Source organism: Nicotiana attenuata, unplaced genomic scaffold (assembly GCF_001879085.1).
Source record: "Nicotiana attenuata strain UT unplaced genomic scaffold, NIATTr2, whole genome shotgun sequence".
In the NCBI taxonomy this organism is placed as follows: domain Eukaryota; kingdom Viridiplantae; phylum Streptophyta; class Magnoliopsida; order Solanales; family Solanaceae; genus Nicotiana; species Nicotiana attenuata.
The window spans coordinates 79918-103420 of NW_017670996.1; the positions used below are offsets into that span (position 1 = coordinate 79918).

Below are 23503 nucleotides of genomic sequence, written 5' to 3' on the forward strand. Positions count from 1 at the left end.
CCATTTGAACCCTTCGGGGCTTTTTATTGATATTTCCTCACTGTTTTGACTTACTACTTGAACTCATTCATGTTATTTTCCACTGTTTTACTACTCAGCCATTTTTACTCAGTTTTGAGACTTAAATGATATTTTAAATGATGTTTGGGCTGAGAAACACTGATTTACTATTGCCCGAGGGGCTTGTGAGGATTTTTGACTGAGTAAGGCCGAGGGCCTATGTTGTGAGGAAACACTGATACTGATTTAAGGCCGAGGGCCTGAGATATGTACGCCATGAGGTGGCTTGATTGATATGAGGCCAAGGGCCTAGATTCGACGCCACGAGATGGCTTGTTATTGCGCTTGGGCCGTAAAGGGCCCCTCCAGGAGTCTGCACACCCCAGTGAGCGCGGGCACCCATTGTGATGTGAGATATAGCCCGAGGGGCTGGTATTGTTCTATGTGATTGCCCGAGAGGCTGATATTGTTCCATGTGATTGCTTGAGGGGCTGGTACTGTTCTGAGATATTGCCCGAGGGGCGGATTCGTTGACATTGTGCCCGAGGGGTGAACCTTATATGCTTATCTTTCTTATTTGCCTGTCATTTACCTGTTTAATTATGTATCTGTGCCCGAGGGGCGAATTTCTGTGCTTATCTGCACTAGTTGTTCTGCATTTATTTGCCTAACTGTTGAAAAAGTCATTTTCAAAGATGTTCAAACTGAGCTAAGATGTTTTAAAGGATTTTACAGCTTCATTGCTTTCTTACTCGTTTTGTGCTACTTCTATATAACATGTTGATGCACTTTTCGTGATTTCTTATCACTCAGTCTTTATTGATGATTATTACTCACTGAGTTGGAGTACTCACTTTACTCCCTGCACCTTGTGTGCACATTCAGGTATTTTCTGAACTCGGTAGCGGGTATTGGTTGATCGGAGGCAGAGCCATCGGAGTTTAGCAAGGTAGCTGCCGGCGTTCGCAGCACTGCTTTTCTCTCTCTTTATTCTATTAGTCTGTACTTAGTACATTTCAGACTTTGTCAGTTGTATTTAGATCTTAGTAGATGCTCATGACTAGTGACACCCCGGTTTGGGCTGTGTTGGATTGTACTTCTGCACATTATTGATATTAACCGCTACTTAATGTTATTAAATCATGTTTTAGACCGCTTTGTGTTGTTTAACTATTTAAAAAAGGTAAATTGGGTTTGATTGGCTAGCCTTGTCTTCACGAGAGGCGCCATCACGACCAGGTCCGGGAAATAGGGTCGTGACAAGTTGGTATCAGAGCCTAGGTTACATAGGTCTCACAAGTCATGAGCAGGTTTAGTAGAGTCTCGCGGATCGGTACGAAGACGTCTGTATTTATCCTCGAGAGGCTGCAGGACCTTTAGGAAAAACTTCACATTCTTGAATTCTTATCGTGTGTCCTTGATTCAATTTGAAAAGTAACTCTTGAAATTCCTTCCACGCATTCGTATGCGCGAACGAGCGCTCAGTATGAGATATGCATCGATGGCTTATGATTCCCTAATTGAGGGGGGAGATGTGATATCTATGTGCTTATGTTGGGCTAGTCTGGAGGACTCGAGGCCGGATTTTGCCTATAGCTTGAGCACCGAGGTGCTGATTGTGTGAGCACGTGTTTCTGGATCTACATGTTCTGTTGTGTCCCTATTAAGGGGAGTAATGACTGGAAAGTTACGTGATGAGGGTGATGTGACTGCGAGATGTATTCGTCTGATTTGGAAGCGACGAGAAGGGTTTGTTGGAGGATAGAAAAACTATTAGGTGCTTGATTTCCATCTTGATTCGAGGTATAGCCCCGAGTTATGGGTGTGTGATGAATCCTTCATGTTTTCTAGTTGGGAGTGAATCCTTCATGTTTTCAGAATCAGGAAGATTAAGTGATTGCGCGATGAATATGACGGTGGAAGGTATACAGAAATATTAGTTGAGGCAAAACAGGTGGGTTATCTCCTGCGAAGTGTTCGGAGGTTGTGTGATCCTTACGTTGTCTGTTAGAAGATCCCATTTTCAAGTGAAATATATGTGTTGAAATTTAAATTTGGGGTCGCTTAAGAGAGTGGGTTTAACTGTTGCGAGAGTGAATGCGAGATTTGCAGAATATTTAAAGTACTAGATGGTCTGTGTTTCACGAGTTGATGAAGGATTGAGTTTAATCTCACTATGGTATTATCGCAGCAATAAAGTATATGCATTATGAGTTATTGTGTGTTTTTCAATCTATGACTTCGAACCAAGTGGGGGAGTTTGCTATTGAGTTGTTGATTGCATGGTTATGTGCTAAATTGGTTCAGTTGGAGGCGCGCTGGTGAATCAGTTATGGCCTACGGAGATTGAGACCGAGGATGGCTCGAGTGAAGGAAATTTTTTGGTAAAGGTTATAGTATGCTTCATAGGTGTGTGAGAATTCACGGAATGTCTTGAGTTGTTGTTGGTAAGGAATGCTCGGTGCATAGAGCAGGAAGTTGTTTGGTTGCATTTGGATGAGGTTATATTGTGCGGTGTCAGAGTGCTAATGAGGCACGGGTTGTTCGGTTCATTTGATCGGGCTAATTGTAGTTTGAGTAAAGTGGATGACTCTAGAGAATGGTTCTAATGCGTTCAAGATTTTTCAAGTAATAAGTGGAAATTTTCGAGTTGTATTCTTGGCTAGAAATTGAGGTCGCACCGGAAGGTGTCGAGTCTAGTAGTATTCCTATATCATTATGGGGTTCGGTATAACAGTATCAGGAAGGTAAAGGTAATGGCCTTGGATTCGCAGGAAGTCCTTTCAGGGTAAGTATTTTGAATGTGGTGCTTTTGGAAATATCTAAGAGAGAATTCAGCGGCTTATGAGCCTTAGGTGGTGTGGTTTTACGTTAAAGTTGTAGGGCAAGTTTTAGTTAAGGATCGTCATGTGCTAGCAAGGAAACATATAGATTTGAAGGTAACTCAGAAGGGACTCAGAGGATTAGGACAACTTGGTAGTAGGCTAGATCAACATGGTATTGGATATGATCGGTTCTTGGGTGCTTATGAAGTGGTGGGTTTCCACAGGTGTTTCGTGCCAATGCTCTTGGGTTTTGACGGCTTGTGTAGCTTGGTTGAGTTAGAAGGAGTCAGTCCTGATGGTTTGATTTTGTGCAAAAGGGGATTTGTAGAGTTCTTCATAATTTCTACCACGGTTAGAGATGTATATCTTCTACTGGAATGAGGAGCATGGGATGTACAGTGATTTTCTCCTAGATGGGATCAAATTGAAAGTTCTTGGCTAGTTGAGTACGTGGATGTTTGGGGCTCGGAAGGGAGATGAAGTTCTCATGTTATTCTAGGACGGCATGGTATATGCGATATATTGTGAAGGATTGAGATTTGCATATGTAAGGTTACGATTCAGATCTGAACAGAAGGTCATAAAATCCCTAGGCAACACGGGCATTCTCAGATAATTAGAGAAGTGAGCTTCAGATGATTAGGGGGATGATCTTCAGATGATTAAGGGAATGGTATTGCTAGTTGGAGGTAATTTGACGAGGGTATATGTTTTAGAAAAAGGCAATGTGATTAAGATGAGGGTACTTTGGTAGTATTGCGGCACTTTTTTGTTAGATCAACTGCTGATATCCGAGTTTGCTTGGAGGCACAGAAGAATGTTAGAGTATCTCTCGTGGAATGATTGGGTATTAGAGGTGTGGTATTTATTCGGACGGCGGAATTGGGATCAGGTATGGTGATTCGTGTGCTATATGGAGTTGGAGACTGGGAGTTCTCATATTCAGGCTATGTTGTGGTTGCGGGTCGTATGTATCGGCATTGTGTAGTGACTATCGGGGTTTGGAGACCTGCGTGGATCTTCGTTGCTTGGTATGTTAGATTTTGGACGTGATATTGGGCTCATATTGGTTGTCTCCTTGTCGTGTTATTCTGGGCTATTATGCTAAGGCGGCGATGTTGGCTATACCGGGAATGCCACGGATTTAGTGGCGAGGTTCGACGGATGTTATGGTATTAGTAGGGTGGTTTTGGAGTTTGAAGACCCAGCGGATGGCTAGGAAGGATTGTTTTTCTTATTTGGGCTTTCGTGATGGATGTTAGTGTAGAGACTCCTACCATTTATTCAGTTCCGGTGGTGAGGGACTTTTCGGATGTATTCTTGTGTGGCCGGGCATGTCACCGGGCAAGGCTGTTGATTTCGGTATTGATTTGATGCCATGCACCGTATCATATGGCACCGACAGAGTTAAAGGAGTTGAGGGAGCAGCTTCAGGGTTCCTTGATGAGGGGTCCGTTGGTAGGCCAATGTGGATATGTGTTCTAACTTGGGTTGGCTCCGAGTTGTATTGCTGAGGGATGTGTGCTTCGATTGTTATTGAGCCAATTGTGTTCTGAGGAGGTATATGAGTTACTTTTCCGTGTTGCGGGGCATTTGGATTTGTTGGTTATAGGCACATGCAGTGCGGTGTTATTGGGGTCTCTCAGCGGAGCTCGAGCGGGAGGAATATTGGATATTGCTCGGCGGATGGCGTATCGGTTATATCCTTTTGGGTTGAGTAGTGTTATGTATTTGCTTCACTGTGGTCATGATGATTTGCTTTGGTTCTAGGCATCAATTGTGCGTGGTCGTCAATTTCAAGCAGAGTGACTTGAGGTGTTTCATGTGGACCAGTGTTTGGATAGGGTCGCACATTGCAGCGAAGTTATGTGGAGGTATGACCTTGCGGGTTAGATTCGTGTGTTCTATTCCTAGGATGTGAGACGGGTTCTCAGCCTTGTGTTGTGGTGGTACTGGTGAGCTTGCAGTACAGCTCTTTCATTTGAGTCACTTTCACGATTTGAGTATGTTCGGATCGTTTCTTATTGGTGCGCGGATTGCGCCAGTTATGGCTTTAGATTGTATTGATGTGTCATGTCACCAGAGTAGTGGTGTTGGATTAGATGAGATCGTCGGGATTTGAAATGAGTATAAACTGATTCGATTTCAGCATGTTAGAAGGATAATATCGAGGTTCGGCTCAGAAATTTGCTATGGTCCTTGCCAAAGGAGAAGTGGCTTCATGAATGGTTGATCTGAGAAATGGTTATGGTTTATTGCGTGTTTCATTTATCAGTTGTAGTGCATGAAAGTGTTGGAATGAGGCCTTAGTTGATAAGAGGTTTTCTATCGGTATTCGGTTGTTGTGTGCAGCTGCTGTGATTAGAAGTTATCGCTGCAAGCGTTTGAGTTATGTGGTACGTCATGTAATTGCACCTGAGGTTGCAGGTATGGGTTATTACAGCTTGTTCAGGCTTATTTCCAGTGTAAATGTGAGATTCTGATCGCATTGAAGATTTCAGAAGTGGAAATGTGGTTCTATGGTTGACGGGCTAGATTGGATTGTGAAATTTCAGTTTCTATGTGTTATCGGACCTATATGAGATAGGGTGACGTGGGATCACCCCCGGGTATATGCATGGTAAGGCTATTCAGCGATTGGTTGGCTTTTGGAACAACTCTGGGCACGTTCGCGGATGAACGTATGTTTAAGTGGGGGAGGATGTAACGACCCGACCGATCGTTTTGAGCTTTTGCACATTGCTCGCCGGTTCTCGGGCATGACTTGCCCCGTGTGATGTATTACGACTCATGCAAATCGTTGGTTTTGGTTTTCAGGGTAATCGGAATGAATTTGGAAGAACAATTCCCAGTTTGAAGTTTGAAATTCGAAAGGTTTGACCAATATTTGACTTGTTCGTATATGATCTCGGATCGGAATTCTTGATGATTTGGTTAGCTCCGTTAGGTGATTTGGGACTAGGAGCGTGATTGGAATGCATTTTGGAAGTCCGTGGAAGGTTTAGGCTTGAATTGGCGAAATTGAGATTTCGGCGTTCTCCGGTTGATAGGCGAGATTTTGATATAGGGGTCGGAATGGAATTCCGAGAGTTAAGGTAGCTTCGTTGTGTCATTTGGGATATGTGTGCAAAATTCCAGGTCATTCGGACGTGGTTTGGTAGGGTTTTTGATCAAAAGCGTAATTTTGAAGATTTTTAGAAACTTAGGCTTGAATCCGAGGTGTTTTGGTTGATTTGATGTTGTTTGAAGTATTTTGACGATTGGAACAAGTTTGAATAAGGTATTAGGTTACGTTTGTGCTTTTGGTTGAGGTCTCGGGGGCCTCGGGGTGATTTCGGGTGGTTAACGGAGAAGTTGGAATTTTGTTGCAGGAGCTGAAATTGCTGCTTCTGGTATTTTCGCACCTGCGGATTGGGGACCGCAGGTGCGGCGCCGCATAAGCGGAGAGTTGGACACAGAAGCAAAAATTGGTCAGGTGAGCAGATACCGCAGAAGCGGTCAAGATGGTCGCATCTGCGAAGCCGCAGATGCGGAAGTCCTATCGCAGATGATAATTTGGATTTTAAGTGAAGAACCGCAGAAGCGGTGGTTCGGCCCGCAAATGCGGTACCGCAGAAGCAGACATTGGACCGCAGATGCGGAAATGTCTGGGCAGAACATATAAGTTATTTCATTTTGCGAAATTTAGCTATTTCACCATTTTTTACTTCGGCCTTGGAGCTTTTTGGGCGATTTGAAAGAGGGATTTCAAGGGAACTTCATTGAGGTAAGGATTTTGGACCTAAAACACATTTCTATGGTAGTATTTCATGGATTAAGGCTGTAATTTAAGGAATTAAAGGGCTAAAAATGGGGGATTAGGGCTTGAGTTTAAGAGGCCTTTAAATGAGGATTTGAGGGGTCATTTGATCTCCGATTTTAGTATTCTTGATATGTATGAACTCGTGGGGAGATAAGGAATCTATTGGTGTGAAATTTTTTTACTTTCGAGACGTGAGCCCGGGGGTCGGGTTTTGGAAATTTCGGGATTTGTGCCCTTTATTGATTGTTTTCGCTTGTGCTTTGTTCCCTTAGCATATTTTGACGTCCTCGTTCTGATTTTGGATAGATTCGACGCGCGTGGAGGAAGATTCGAGGGGCAAGGCATCGCGAGCTAGAGATTTAGCCGGTTCGAGGTGAGTAATGATTGTAAATGATATTCTGAGGGTTTGAAACCCCGGATTGCACATCGTAGTCCTATATTGAGGTGAGGCACACGCTTGTTGACGTGCGTGGGGTCGTAAACTATTGGGGATTGTGACCTGGTCTGTCCCGGTTGATGATTTTACCGCGTATTTGACTGAAACTTATTTGCTATCATTATGATTTGGGTTGAATGTCATATTTGGGCTTCGTGCTAACTATTTGAACCCTTCGGGGCTTTTTATTGATATTTCCTCACTGTTTTGACTTACTACTTGAACTCAGTCATGTTATTTTTCACTGTTTTACTACTCAGCCATTTTCACTCAGTTTTGAAACTTAAATGATATTTTAAATGATGTTTGGGCTGAGAAACACTGTTTTACTATTGCCCGAGGGGCTTGTGAGGATTTTTGACTGAGTAAGGCCGAGGGCCTATGTTGTGAGGAAACACTGATACTGATTTGAGGCCGAGGGCCTGAGATATGTACGCCACGAGGTGGCTTGATTGATATGAGGCCGAGGGCCTAGATTTGATGCCACGAGATGGCTTGTTATTGCGCTTGGGCCGTAAGGGGCCCCTCCAGGAGTCTGCACACCCCAGTGAGCGCGGGTAACCATTGTGATGTGAGATATAGCCCGAAGGGCTGGTATTGTTCTATGTGATAGCCCGAGGGGCTGATATTTTTCCATGTGATTGCCCGAGGGGCTGGTATTGTTCTGAGATATTGCCCGAGGGGCGGATTCGTTGACATTGTGCCCAAGGGGCGAACCTTATATGTTTATCTTTCTTATTTGCCTGTCATTTACCTGTTTAATTGTGTATTTGTGCCCGAGGGGCGGATTTCTGTGCTTATCCGCATTAGTTGTTCTGCATTCATTTGCGTAACTGTTGAAAAAGTCATTTTCAAAGAAGTTCAAACTGAGCTAAGATGTTTTAAGGGATTTTACAGCTTCATTACTTTCTTACTGGTTTTGTACTACTTCTATACAGCATGTTGACGCACTTTTCATGATTTCTTATCATTCAGTCTTTATTTATGATTATTACTCACTGAGTTGGAGTACTCACTTTACTCCCTGCACCTTGTGTGCAGATTCAGGTATTTTCTGAACCCGATAGCGGGTATTGGTTGATCGGAGGCAGAGCCATCGGAGTTTAGCAAGGTAGCGCCGGCGTTCGTAGCACTGATTTTCTCTCTCTTTATTCTATTAGTCTGTACTTAGTACATTTCACACTTTGTCAGTTGTATTTAGACCTTAGCAGATGCTCATGACTAGTGACGCCCCGGTTTGGGCTGTGTTGGATTGTTCTTCCGCACGTTATTGATATTATCCGCTACTTAATGTTATTAAATCATGTTTTAGACCGCTTTGTGTTGTTTAACTGTTTAAAAAGGTAAATTGGGTTTGATTGGCTGGCCTTGTCTTCACGAGAGGCGCCATCACGACCGGGTCCGGGGAATAGGGTCGTGACAAACCGGAAGAAAAAAAAAAACCACGATCTTCTTCCCAAATGTGGGCGTCCTCCATGACTACAAATAATCTTTTATGCGGCTCCTCCTTTTAATTTTTTTTCTACTCCCTTTTTCTTTGCTTAGAATACAAAACTTTGCAAATATAGCGACAAAATTTCATGATATTAGACAAATTTCAAGCAACTCGATGAATGGAATTTGAAAGTTAGAGTAGTTCGAATGTGAAAAATCTCAGATCGCTTAAGCCTGAAATGCCATATTCTATAGAGTTGATTTTACAAGATGCGAAGGTAACATATTTATAATTGATTTTATTTTTATACTTCCTCTTCTTTGTTGCTATAGTTCAAAAAATTTCCAAAATTTTCAAATAGATGAAACTATCCACGTGAAACTATTTGCGCAGCACCCTTATTTCTTTTTCTGTTTCTAACGTTACTTTATCAATTATTTATTAATTTCCAGCAATCCTCAAATATATGAAACTATCTACTTGAAGCGATTATGTGTTGTAGTTTTATTTCTATTTCTATTTCGAAATTTATAATTGTAGACAAAATTTCAGCACAAACAATTTATTACCAATATAATACATTCTAATAATGAATCTAGGAAACGAAATATAATGTTCCTCCTATATGTCTCTGAAATTGCTGCAAAATCTAAAAATAGGCATATTCTGCCAAAAAAAATTACAGTGGTTGTTGACAATCGTTTACTCTGTGAAACTACTGTAAATTCTTAAAATATGCAATTCTGCCAAAAATATTACAATGTTTGTAAGATGGTGATGATTGCACCGCAAAACTATCTCCTTTCAAGATCTATGACAAGAGGAGTAGATCCGCTAATAAAGCATCAACAGTAGTAGCAGATGACGACTTGAATTGTCAACTCTCAAGTAACACGGTTTACGTAGTGATTAAAAAAGAAAAGAATCCATGATTCTGTACTAAAATGACCTTAGCTACACAATTATGTATTTTCTTTGCTAAGTAGGTTTGTAAGGGACATTTTCTATTATTTGTCCAAGTTCATTCTGGAGTAAAATAGTATAAATATTAATCTAAATTCATCTTTATGAATCATGAATTTAATCAGCAGTGGCTTCACTCTTTCTGTTAATATTCTTTTATGCGACATGTTAGTTATTTGAAGTAACCGGTTGTTGAATGAATGTGTTGGGGAAGTTCAGATTTCTGAAGAATATAATCCATTTAATCTTTGTACAAGATATATTCGATAGTTCTAAACTAATAGGGAAGAGTTGCTTTTCCAGTAGTTGTGTGTGACTAATATGCTTCTTTGTTGAAGCGGAGGAGACGATATTTAGATTAGTCGACGATTTTGCTATTAAATACTACTGTTTGGGCGATAATATTGGATCTTCTATCCTATGGCTTAGTATTGAATGTCACACAGATTATTTATGAGATTTCTAATGTGAAATAGGATTAGTCTCCTAGGTGCAGAAACCTCCAATAAGCTAAAACTATGTTAGTACCAGACCATATATATTTGTGAAGTATTATATTTAATTTACATTGATATTGTCTTCTTCTGGTTCCTAGCCTTGATAATGGCAGCACCCCTCTGCTGCACAGTAGCTATGAACTCTACATTTATTTGAACGGAAATAAGATTAGTTTTTGAGAAATTATAACAGTGTGTATGAAGTAAGTTTCATATTAGCATAATATATAGGAATTTGCAGGCACAACACATTACCTTTTCACAAAATATTTCTCATGGTAGCGAAGATTCTTATTCATGTGGTGTAATTTTAAAGACACTTTTAATGAACAATTTGGTGTTTCATTGCAGAATCTTATATGTTAGTTTCGTTGTTATTTTACACTTATCTAACTAATTAACCTTTAAATACAATCACAGTTTACCTCAAATTTTATATGCACGTGGGCAATGCATGCATAATTCCAGAAATATATAGTCGATCAAAAATAGTTTCCATTGAGCCTAACAATGGTTAGATATTTGAAAGATGAACATGATTTCAATCAAAATGTCTAAATACTGCAATGTATATCATTGTCAACAGCTTTGCAGAAATTCAGGTAAAGCTTTACTCTGCTTTGCTCTGTGTGTGTGTTCGTGTTGTTAATTTTTGTGTGAAATTGATTTTGTGTTTCCCAATACGCTTCTTTCATTTAAAGAAGCCATTGTAAAACTAAAATAATCAGTCATTCAGGGACTCGGGGATCACTACTTGTGTTATAAATTCAATATGCATTAAAGTTATTCATGTTAACTAAATAACTCATTAATACATAGATCTTTGACAGAATTTCATGTTACATGGTACAGCTTAGTGGTTAGTATAGACATATACCAACATAGATAAAATAATGTCTGGATGTTACACAGTTTAGATACCATTAGACTATCAATCAACTCTGTTAGCAGCGTACATACTGACATTACTATTATGCCTCTGTTACTTATTTTAACATTGGTTATTCGCCATTCTTTTCTAGTGCTAGCAGATCAACCTGTGATGCGCATATAAACGTCAATCCATTTGTAGAATGTGCAGCTTACCAACTTAAATATCTCAGCTAAGCAGTGAAGGTATTAACTGAAATTACAAGTATGAATTTTGATGAGTTATTGAATCCTCACATGTATAAAATGATTACAAACATAAGTAGATATACCTAGATGGATTATAATTTTAAGTATACGTCATCTGTTTAGTGCATTGTTAAGGCTATTGAGCCAAACTCAAATTTTAAATGTCACCACATCTTTGGCTACCCTGCAAAACACTAAAACTACCGAATTGTATCTTCCATATGCTCAGATTCATATGGTTACTGCACTTGCAGTGGAGAAGCTCTTGGAAATCTGGTTCTGGTTCCTACTATTTTCAGTAAATGAGTTGTTTTGAGGGAAGGAAAGTAAAATGTGTCCTCCCAGAAGGGTAATTGTGAAATCTCTTCCATTTCTTTCTCAAAATTATGAAGTATAGAATAGAAAACAAAGACAAATTTTCCTGATCTACTATAATTAACTACTGCAATTATTTTGAAAAAAATCAGTAAGAACATTACATAAAAGAAAAGGGTACTAAGAATCACCTTAAACTCGTAGTAAACTCAACCAACTTTTCGACTTCTGAAAACAAGAATTGTTCCCCATATTAAATAGGGTGACTTGGAGTTGATCAATTTTTGCTGAAATAAAAAATGGCTTAAACCATGTCTCCACTATTTGGGGTCGCAAAAAGAATAGATTTTACACTCTCGGTAATCATCTCTTTTACAAAGAGTTATTCCATGTGTAAAAGAGTCAATCATAAGGAAAGAAGATGAAAGATTGGAAATTCAGAATATACAAGTATAACAAATAACGAAAATATCAATTTACAACAACAACATTACATAGCATGAGTCACAGTAGTTGCTACTCCAGGCCACTAATAATTACAAATGTCTGCAGTTTGTGTGTGTAAACATATCATGCACAGCTTGATGAAGATTCAACACAATTTTTTCATATGCTAGTAGAGAAAATACGTAAGTTACTAATCGGTCCAGATTGATACATAAATAAAAAAAGAAAAGAACATGCATACTGGTGTTAAAGAAGAAATCCTTTTACTCTCAAAATAGCAAGTAGGTGAAAACTTCTGCATCAACATACTGTTGGTGTGTAACTGTATATAGCAATCTCGCAGTAACTTATGATGCAATTGGAAAGTAATTAATTTTTATATTTTAAACAGTTTTTATTTTTTCTACTTATAAAACAAAGAACCCATATAGGTAATACCAACTTGAAGAAGTTTCAATCCAAAGCTAACCATTTCTCGGGAAGACCATATGATCTAGATGATATGTGTAAAGAAAAGTAATTAATAAAGTCTGGTACTATATATTCACGAACGACTTTCTTCATATCAATGAGCTAAAATGTAGTCGAACTATAGAATTTCATGTGCCATGGTGTAGCTTAGTAGTTAGTAAAGATATATATCAAGATAGATAAAGAAATATTTGGATACAACACAATTTAGAAACCATTACAAATATCAATCAACTCTGTTTCAATCTCGAACCGGTTGATTGGCTATTGTTTAGACACCCTTGCATAATACAATACTAATTTACCGTGACCGTATTATGATTTCACTCAACACATTTACAATTACAACGACTAATTTGTTTTTTAGCTATATGAAAATAAGATTGACGAATTCTCCTCTTACAGTGTAAAATCATTGACAATATCGTTACAACCACCAACATATATACTAAAATATTCCTTAAGAGTTCCTTATCAGTTGGTCCACCACCCTAACCATCATGCTTCACAAATACTAAAGGCATACTGGCTTTTACTTGTTGCACTTATTTCAAGTGTCATTGGTATTCTGCCCGAAAAATTAAGCCACACATGTTAAAAAAATAAAGGAGTAATCTAAGTCAAGAGAGTTTTGAAACTGTATTTATCTCCAAGGATATCATATTTTAATGCATGCTTTATCTATTGCCAGAGAGTAGTCTGACTTTTTTAATCAAACACGTTGTAGGAACAAGTTATACGAGTTTAAGGTCCTACACTTCATTTTGCTCATATTTATTAATGACACATATATCCCAGTTATTTAGTTGTCCATATTTTTTTTTACTGAAACTTTTGTGCTTTCCATGTAATTTGCTATTTCATAAGATTTGTTACAGGGTTATATGAAATTGTGGCCTGTTAAAGTTATTCCTGGACCTGGTGATAAGCTAATGATTGTTGTAAACAACAGGAGTGCAGAGAAGCAGTTTGTTGTTTAAGAAACCTCTTCTATGGTGCTAACAAAGGTGAAGGAAATTGCTGAGGCCTACCTTGGCTCAACTGTCAAAAATGCCGTGGTGAATGTGACTGCATACTTCACATATCCATACGTTATAACATGGAGATGATTTACGTCTAATTATTGAGTAGCAGTTTAAGTATTTGCTCAGGTAGGAGTTAGCCTTCAGAGCTGTTCATAAATCTATACTACTATTTATAATTATGGCATTTGCAACTAGTGTTGATGTCGAGAACAAATTTATAAATTGAAAGCTCTACATTTATTCTTGCTTATCTCATAATTCCTTATGATTGTCAATGTATAGGCTCAATAATAAAAAAAATTCCAAATAATACTTCTTTTTAAATGTTATGTTTTATATTTTGCCCGCAAAGCACGCGTACGGATACTAGTTTAAAGAAAGAAAGAGAAAACTAAACTGGTAGTCAGTGGGACCCCACAGCAATAAGACCCTTGAGGACCAATAGAAGGACGGCATTGGACCAATTTCCTCCATGTGTGGACACCGAGCCACACAGCTTTCGCATCCGATCTAGCACAGTAAAGAAAATGCTGCTCTCTGCATTTCCTCCGCAGAATCCATTACCATTATCCAATCCCACCCACCCACCTCCACCCCCACCCCATCACCACCAACCTACCCTCCTCTTCTCCCCTACCTTCTACAAAGCAGCAACTACAGTTACTCACGCTTCTTCACAGAGACTACCACCACTTGCTCTCACCACTGCCGCCGCTACCTCCTCCACCTATACTTCTCTCCGGCACGTCAGCGGCACGTGCTCCGATGATGATTCCGACGGCGATGGAGACTGTATGGTTTCGTCGGCGTCAGCTGTTGCTGCGGCCATACGGAATGCTTCGACTTCACCGGTGGAGTTCGTGCAGAGGATTGAAAAGGATGACGGAGGCTTGGTATTACCGAGTTCTGATTTCAAGAGACTTTGCGTTGAACAATTCGACCTCTTTCGCCGTATAGTCCATCCTCAGTCTGTTCTTTCCGTAAGTAACATTTACCTTTGTTCACTGTGTTTTGATTAATGCTTTATTCAGTAGTTCAAAAATAATTTTCTACATCTTTTTTTAATCACAATAACATTCTAATATTCTAATATGACTATTTAATTTCATTACCTTAAGAAGCTTTATGTTTAGGTCTTCATGAATTTAAACGGTTCTTATCGTAAGAAATTCTGTTTGCTTTTTTGTTTTTAATTAATGCTTCTTCTTCAGAGTAAGATAATTTTCTGTATTTTGTGTATCTATGTTAATTTGCCTGGAATAAGAAGCTTTATGTTTCGGTTTTTGTTGCTGGTTGTTCTTTGGCAATTTGTACTGTTTTGAATTCGTTGTGCCTGCTGTTAGGTCTTCCATTTCCAGAATTAAGCTGCATTAAGGTCTAAGATAAGTGAAACTTCCAGTTAAGTTTGTATGGCTTGCCTATTAATGCTACTGCTCCTTTTTCTCTGCTCTTCGAAAATTACATATGGCAACCTGTAGAACTTAGTTCAGTTTGTTTCGCTCTCTGGACAGCGACCTAGCCTTAAGTCTATCTAGTGGTTCTGTTATAAGAATGCAACCTGTATATTCTGTTTCTAAGAGTATGAGCTTCCACCAATAGGCATTAAGTTTTTTTTTGATGAAGTAAGTAGAATATATCATAAAAGGCATCGGGAAGATGCAAAAGTTACAAAAGAAGTGAGTTTGACAGCTCATTTACAATTAAGTGCTACAAAACTAAAGAGCTAACAAAGTCCAAAAAAACATCAGAGTTATTTACAGTAGTAAGGTTAGCCCAGTGAAAAAATTAACCAAACATCTAGCCTTTAAGCAACCTATTGAAGTTGATAATCCATCAAAACATCTACTATTCCTTTCGACCCAGATACACCAAAAAATGCTTGCAGGTACCATATTCCAGACTTTCTTGATGGTTCTGTCAACTTCCCTTGAGCTACAGCTCACATATGCCTCTCTGGCATTGAATGGCATAGTCCAGTGTAGACCAAAAATACTAAGAAACATGTTCCATATGTCTGTTTCTACTGAACAATGGAGGAAAAGATGGTTAACAGATTCTGAGTTCACTTGACACATGTAACACCTGTTGGCCAGTTGAAAATTTCTTCTGGTGAGGTTGTCTTGGGTGAGGCATGCATCCTTTAAGGACAACCAGCTGAAGCAGCAGACTTTGGGTGGCAGTTTTGTCTTCCATACTAGTTTCCAAGGCCATAGATCAATCATCATACTGTTGGAGCACATTTTAGCATACCCTGCCTTGACAGAGTAAGTTCCTTCCTTTGAGTTTCCCCATTTCAGTTTGTCCTTCAGCTGGGTGTTTATAGTGCGATTCTCCAATAACTTTAGCAGGTCTATGTAATCCTCCACCTCCCAATCTTGCAGGTTTCTTCTGAGGATCGGGCCGCATGTGTTGCCTTCTCTGTTATGAGCAACAAAGGATTCTGTATTTCCTGCAATAAGAAAGAGATTTGGAAAAGCTTCCTTTAGTGTTGAGTCCCCTATCCATTTTTCAGTCCAGAATTTTGTAGTGGCCCCGTCGCCAATCTGAAAATGAATGTTATTAGAGAAAGCTCCCCATAAATTGTGTATGCTCTTCCATAATCCTGTGCCATAAGGAGTTCTAATTCTATTGGTACACCAATGGTTGAGTCTACCATATTTTGCTATGATAACTTCCTTCCATAAGCGAGCATCATCTTGATTAAACCTCCAGTGCCATTTCATCAACATACTTTTGTTATGTAAGGCTAGGTCCTTAACTCCAAGTCCACCAAGTGCTTTCGGAAGTGTGACTTTGGTCCATTTCACCAGGTGAATCTTGTGACTGATGTTATTCCCCTTTTCCCATTAGAAAGTTCCTTCTTATTCTGTTCAATTGCTTTTGAACCTTTGCTGGGATAGGAAAGAGTGCCATGAAATAGGTGGGTATGCTATCTAATACACTATTGATGAGGGTAAGCCTGCCACCAAGAGATATGTATTGCCTCTGCCACGTAGCCGATTTCTTCTCAAATTTTTCAACTACTGCATTCCATATCTCAGTAGACTTGTATTTGGCACCTAAAGGAAGACCCAGATATGTGGTAGGGAAGGAGCCTGTATTACAACCCATAATGTCTGCTAGGTCTAGCAAATTTGGTACCGAGTTCACTGGGTAGATAACACTTTTGAGCATATTAATGTGCAGGCCAGACATAGCTTCAAATAACATAAGAGTGATGTTTAGGTAGAGGACTTGAGACTTTTCTGCTCCACAGAAGATGAGGGTATCATCTGCAAACAGAAGGTGTGACACAGAAATAGGAGAGCTCCTGCTATTACCCACTGAGAACCCTTCAAACCATTGTAGTTGTTTAGCTTTTTCAAGCATTCTACTGCAGTCCCTCCATAGCCAGTATAAAAGGAAGGGTGAAGAGGTCCCCCTGTCTAATCCCTCTCTTTGGAGAGAAGAATCCCACTGGGCTTCTATTAACAAGAATGGAGTACTTGACTGTAGTGATGCAGTATCTAATCCACTTGATCCATTTCTCTCCGAATCCCATTTGTCTAAGTATTGAGAATAGATAAGACCAACCCAATTTGTCAAAAGCTTTTTCAACATCCAACTTGAGCAAAAGTCCAGCTTCCCCCGTTCTCATTTTCCAGTCCAAAACTTCATTTGCTATAAGAGCAGCATCAGTTATTTGCCTCCCTTTGATAAAAGCATTTTGATGACCAGAAACAAGCTTCCCTATCACCCCTTTGAGTCTTTCAGCAAGCACTTTAGCTACAATCTTGTAAATGCTGCCTATGAGACTTATAGGTCTATAATCTCTTAGCTCTATAGCTCCTTTTCTTTTAGGGATGAGTGCAATAAATGATGCGTTGAAAGACTTAACCATGTGGCAGTTTTGATGGAAATGGTTGATGGCGGCAAGTACATCGTGCTTAATGGTATCCCATGACTTCTGAAAGAAGGCCATTGTGAAGCCATCTGGACCGCGGCTCTTGTCAGGTCCACCAATAGGCATTAAGTAGTGAAGTGGTGCTTAAGTTTCTTTAGGAACTATTCTTCTCTGAAAATTGATCCGTCTATGCTGCTTCAGTTTAACTGAGCAGTTTCAGTCCGAGGATAAGGAACTCAAGAAAGGCATCATCTCTAGTCATTGCAACTTCTATCTTTTTGAAAAAAGGAAAGAAATGATGCTCTTGTTAGATTGGGAGATGCTCTTGGGATTATAATCCTCTTTAGTTCTTTGTATCAAATATTGTGATTAGTTTCACTCTTTCTTGCTTTGATTTTAGATAAAAAAATGTAGCCTAAATTTTTGGCACATCCAATTTACTAGGAGTAAGACCCAACACAGTAAAGTGATCACAGAGGGCCCACGGGATGAGATGCCATCAGCTAGGAAAAATTGGTGGATCCATTGATAGCCTGGTGGTGAAGGCATCTTCTGGCAATACTCTTGAACATACTTTTGCTAGGACTAGGACCCTATCAACTGGTCCTATTTCGAGCATCATGAATGCATAGTCCTCTCTCACTACTAAGAATGCACATGGCTTTTGTTCTTTCATTTGCACAAGTGTTCTTTAACCCGTTAGAATACTCTAAAAGTATTAAAGAACAACACAGACCTCCTCACAAAGGAGAGGTTCACTTTCCTTGAACTTTCCCCAACAAGGCTAGATAGACTGTATCAATGGGTTTGGATGATCAACATAAGCTTTCATTAGGAACAGCATAAATTAGTGTAAGATTGAAAAGAAAATTGGATGCCTGATGTTAAAATGAATACACCCTGGGACAGCATGGCTGGAACATCACTTTCAGAATAAGACTGAATGATCGGGAATTAGTGGAGAATTGCTGATTGAGTTTGGAAGTTTTCAAAGTACATAAAGAGTATGAAGACACCCTTCTTTGGAACAACTGCAAGAATGAGATTTATGCTGTCAAGTATGCCTATCCTTTGATCTCAAACACAGGTCAATACATAGATCGATGGCCATGTAAGAATATAAGGAAAGTTAAAGCTCCCTTTAAAGTGGCCTGTTTTTCATGGCTGGTGGAAGAGAAGCCTGCCTAACCCAAGAGAACCTGAAGAGAAGGGGATTCCAGCTCTGTTTTAGGTGCCTGCTCTGTGGCAGAGCTCTGGAAACCAATAGCCATTTGTTCCTACACTTCCCCATCACTAGACAATCGTGGCAACTGTTCCTTAACATTGTGGGCCTCACATGGGCCATGCTTGTAACCACTGTTGATTTACTAAAATCTTGGAACAATAATAGAGGTTCTCTGAGGCAGAAGACATGGTGGAGACTGATACCTGCCTGCATTTGGTGGACAGTACGGAAAGAGAGGAACTTAAGAGTTTTTGAAGATAGATACAATTCCCTCCAAGATGTTAAGATGAATTGTATCCTTTTGTTCCATTTTTGGTGTAAAGAAAGTCATGTAGAAAGTAAGAATCTTTGGTAGACATGTTAGGCTTTTTGTAATTAAGGTGGATCATACTTGATCCAACCCTCCATGTACATATGGCTTGCACTGCCTTAGTGCTTTTTATTATTACATTGCTACCAGTCTCAGGAAAAGGTGGAAAAGAAAAAGGGATTTCTAACCATTTTATTATCCTATAACACTAAAATACCGACCAATAAACGAAACCAAGTTATCTATTTTTACTATAATACTTTGTTTAAACTCTATCTCACGATGTATCATTTGATAACTCTAAACATCTTCCATGTTTGATTGGACTTCATGTGTTGTGAACAGCAGGGTATTTAACCTATTTTTCTTTAGGATTTTCGAAATGATAGAAGACCAATAGGACAAAACCAAACTAAAGAGAAAAGTACTTCCCCCTCACCTGGCTCTTTTGGAGATATAAGGTTGAAACACTTTTGCCTTTTTAGTTACTTTCCTTGTGCTAATTTAGTGAATTGCAGGTTTATGTAAGACCAGCAGGTAGTTATGTAATGGACCAGCTAGAGTTGCGTCGCATTACTTTTCATCCACGTGTTAATGCAACTGATCTTGTGATTCTAACTGGTAACTTTAGCATTCCTGCGGGCTTAAGAGCGGCTGAAGCAGCTCTTTCGAGACAAGAGGTACATCAGTTTCTCCTTCAAATTTGTTTTACACTGAATGTATGACTTTACTGTGTTTGAGTAGCCTTATTTATCTTAGGCAGAATTACTTCCTGAGCTTGGAGCTGTGGTGTTCCCTATGGTAAAACACCCATTTATTGTTGGGTTTTTAGTTGCGGAACTCCCAAGAACTGCATTTGATAAGGGTGGGTTTAATGTGAAAGCATGGCCTGGCCAGGAGGAGTTCTATTCCTTGCCTCCTAGCACGGATTTGAAATCGTTGAATATCCAAACTTCAACTGACCACTCCTTTGAGATGTTAAAATTCACAGCTGAGCAAAGATTAAATGCTATAAATATTTCCCGTTCACTTGCAATGGCTTATGTCATGGATCAGGTACGAACAATGATATGAAAAAGGTGCTAAGTATATTATGTCTAGAATTCAATTAATTCATTTACATCCCTCTATGTATAAATATTTCTTTGAAATATGCAATTACTGTAACATCCAAAAACTCATAATAGTATCATCTAAAAAATGGCTAAAATATTGACGATATAACACCACTTCTAACTTTTTCGTATTTGTTGCCATGAAATTTCTTCTTTGAGCATTTTGTTATTTAGTTTTCTTGTTTTCTCTTTTTTCCAGTTTTGCACAATAATTTCATCATAAATCTTGCATTGATATAATTTTGTTTTAGAATTAACTTATTTTGTCCTTGTCAGAAAGCAATTTTGCTCCAACAGTCCACCTGGCAAAATAATATCAGGATGAGCAATTTGGTTGAGCAAGTAAGATTTGCACTGCAGCTGCACCCATATATGCCATCAATTTAAGGTGGTCGACATGTACGGCATACAGATTTCAGGACATAATAGATTTTTTATGAATATTTAATGTGCAGATTCGGGGTTCGCTTTCCAGTATTCGAACTTTGAGTAAGATGTTATCTTCTCAGATTAGAAAGAGTGAGGTATTTTGCTCAAGAAATTTACACCCACAACCTTTTCTTTATCCTGCTTCATCTTCTTTTTTCCCCCAAATAATTGTTACTTTTCGTGGGATTTTTTTTTATCAATTACTTTAATGATGGATTAATCTGCACATATGACCTATTGCAGATTTCATATGATATTGTTCAAGACATCTTGGAGCAAGGTGATTGCTTGAGTGATTCTCTTAAGGGACTCCAGGATGCTGTTTCCCTAACAAAGGTACTTCACCAACTGCGCCTCGCTCTCCTTGTTCTTGACTTCTTGTATGTGTCTCTGACCGAGAAGGGAAGGAGAAAGATTGAAGCAAGCCTCTTTTTCAGTTTAAAAGAACTAGAATTTTCTGGGAAACTTGAAAGGGTACAAACTTGAGGCATTCAATACTAAGAGCAAGTTGGAATTCCAACGAGACCATGTAAAGAGGAAATAAATTCTAGTCATGAACTAAAATCTCTCAACCCTGGAGGATATTAGTAACACTAGAAGATTGAACTTCTCAAACATCAATTAGAATACATTGCAACAGATATAGGTCCACATTAAGAAGGTCCATCTAGACTTCGTCAACTTTGTTTGCCTTAGTTGTTGACTTGCCTACAAGTGATTTTGAGAATAACAAAGATAAATTGTTGAATATTATGGGCTTATACATTTTTCAGGCTAATATAATGCGTTATAGTGAAGAAACATTGAAAAAGATGCCTAAATCAACTCATCCTGGTCGTGAGTCGGTGAGGTCTCAGTTATCCAGTAACTTGTCTGAGGAGCAAGAATCTCTCTCTTTAAAATCCAAGGATCTAGAAATGCCGATGCCACCTCTTGCTCTAGCACCTTTACGCCAGGAAGGAATCAGGTAAACTTTTGTTTCTCAAACTTTTTTTCGGTTTAGAGACCTACGGATCTGGAAAGTACAAATTGCATTATGTCAACTTCAAAAAATGCTAAGGCATATGACATCATAATAACGTACTAAAGAATTTCAATCTTTCCCATTCTCTTTATTCAGCCATCAACTTCCCGAGATTTTTGCTTGATGGCTCTCCTTTCCCTCCTGTTTCTTCCTTAAAGTTGCCCTGTATAGATGCTTCTTCTATTGGTTGACAAGTCTAATGAATACTCACTTAGGCAGCTACGGATGGCCGTTTTTTGTTTTCCTAGTTTGATGCCAAATGATGATTTTTGAGTTTTGATTGTGTGCTGTGTGGAACAACTCTTTGGTTTTGGAGATTGTTAATAATTCCTTTTTTTTTCATTTTCATTTTGGTTGGTCTTTTTCCTCTTCACCTCTTCGCCCAAAAGACCATGCAATGTTTCTGATGTACTGGTGGATTTGGTGGGAGCAGTGGCGCCTTTAGCACACGAGCAGAGGAGAGCTGTTTTACTTTCTGAGGTTCCGAGAACTTTACAGGTGCCCATTGAAGAGCCTGCTTTACGACAGGCATTGGGTAATCTGATCGAGGGTGCTTTATTGCGTATACAAGCTGGTGGAAAGGTTGAAATTGTTGCCACTGGAGCACCTGCAGGGGGTGCTCTTGTTATAATTGATGATGATGGCCTTGATATGCACTATATGGTAAAGTGTCATGAACTCTATTCTATTTCGTGATCATTGAGACAATGCCTTGATACAAAGATGATACATTGTGGGACTTAAAAATGAAAATAGGAACTTAATAATAGTAAAGGATTTTATAACTTTGAAAATAGACACCTTCTCAAAAAAAACTTTTAAAATAGACAGATGATGGGCATTGATATGAACTATATGCTCATGATTGATTTTATCATCTGGCTTGTGTGCTAGTTAGCACTGAAGTATTTTCTCCTCATTTTGTATAGACACAGATGCACTCTCTAGCACCTTTTGGGGCAGATCTATTTTCTGAAGATAAGGTAGAGGATAACATGACATGGAATTTTGTGGCTGGACTAACTGTTTCACGAGAAATATTGGAGAGTTATGGATGTGTCGTGCGGGTGATCTCACCAAGATTAACAGATGCTGCAATTGGAACTGGGGGAACCCGTGTAGAACTCTGGTTTCCCTCTTTATCTTCTTCATCTGTCGTAAATGGCCCTTCTCATGAGGATTAACAAATACTGGGAACTCCACTGTCATTCATTCAGTTGTTGAAAGAACATGAACATACAAAAAATTTCCTGCTTAATCCTCTGCGGATGCTGAGATGGAAAAATTTAAAAGAGCATGTACTTTTCTGATTCATCTAGAGACACAAATTTACCAAATGACTAACTTCTCTCCTACTGGAACTGAGCAAAATGTGGAAGGTATAGCGAATGATACTAGAAGGCTCCTTTTGGCTTTGTCAACCGCTTTCTCTCGTTGTTCAAGCCTTCTACAGAAAAAACAATGCAAGAAGACTCTTTTGTATATATTATAGCGTAGTAGCTGTTCCCTTTTACGGTCTATTATCTGTTGTGTTGCTCACAATATTTTGATTGACTATGGACCAGTTACATGGACAGAATTCGCCAGTTGTATAGATCAGTATACGTCTACAGATGCTCCAGATGAAACTTTTTGCATTGCTGGGACTTTTATTGGATAAACTAGCAAATATACACACACACACATTCTCTCTCTCTCTCTCGATTGATCGATCTCAATACTAGTTTCTACAAGTTCCTAAAAATCCTCTCCCCACAGCCATGGCGATAGCTTCTTTATTAGCTTATTCTTTTTTCTCTGATTTACTATTCAAAATTGTGAGGAAGAATATTTTGGGAAAGACTCAAATTTTGCTTCTATACTTCACTTTACCTTATGCATCAGCAGTTTGAAAGATAATAGGAAAATGTAATTTTTCTGTTCCATTGGGACTGATTTTTCATCCAGCTAATTAATATAAATAATCATTTATTGTTGAAAGAAAAGAGTAGAACATTGTATCTTTGACCTAGCGATTAAGAAGATGGAGGTACGTGCTTAGATCTATGTGTTGATATTCTTTTAGCATAAATATGGATATTATTTCCAAATTATTTGTACTAGAAGATTCAATAATTTAGTAATTATTGACGTAAATAGTACTTCATTCGCCATCTAAAGAATGTAGGTTTAAGGTTGAACC

At 38.9% G+C, this 23503-nt stretch overlaps 1 protein-coding gene across 1 annotated transcript; it reads left to right on the forward strand.

Annotated features, from left to right (window-relative positions):
- Window positions 1–13749: 13749 nt before the first annotated feature.
- On the forward strand, window positions 13750–22967 carry LOC109205118 (chloroplast sensor kinase, chloroplastic). The gene is made up of 9 exons (XM_019367795.1): window positions 13750–14315; window positions 19272–19433; window positions 19513–19809; window positions 20145–20210; window positions 20324–20392; window positions 20541–20633; window positions 21071–21264; window positions 21711–21984; window positions 22251–22967. Exons 1-9 carry the CDS (start codon window positions 13863–13865, stop codon window positions 22503–22505), a joined length of 1863 nt encoding a protein of 620 aa, XP_019223340.1. The 5' UTR covers window positions 13750–13862; the 3' UTR covers window positions 22506–22967.
- The last annotated feature ends 536 nt before the right edge of the window (window positions 22968–23503 follow it).

Excerpts from the sequence above, each read along its gene's own strand:
- LOC109205118 (XM_019367795.1), top strand. The coding sequence starts at position 13,863 with ATGCTGCTCTCTGCATTTCCTCCGCAGAATCCATTACCATTATCCAAT. Across the intron at positions 20,211-20,323 it reads TGAGCAATTTGGTTGAGCAA|ATTCGGGGTTCGCTTTCCAG; the intron begins GTAAGATTTGCA and ends TTTAATGTGCAG. Across the intron at positions 20,634-21,070 it reads ATGCTGTTTCCCTAACAAAG|GCTAATATAATGCGTTATAG; the intron begins GTACTTCACCAA and ends TACATTTTTCAG.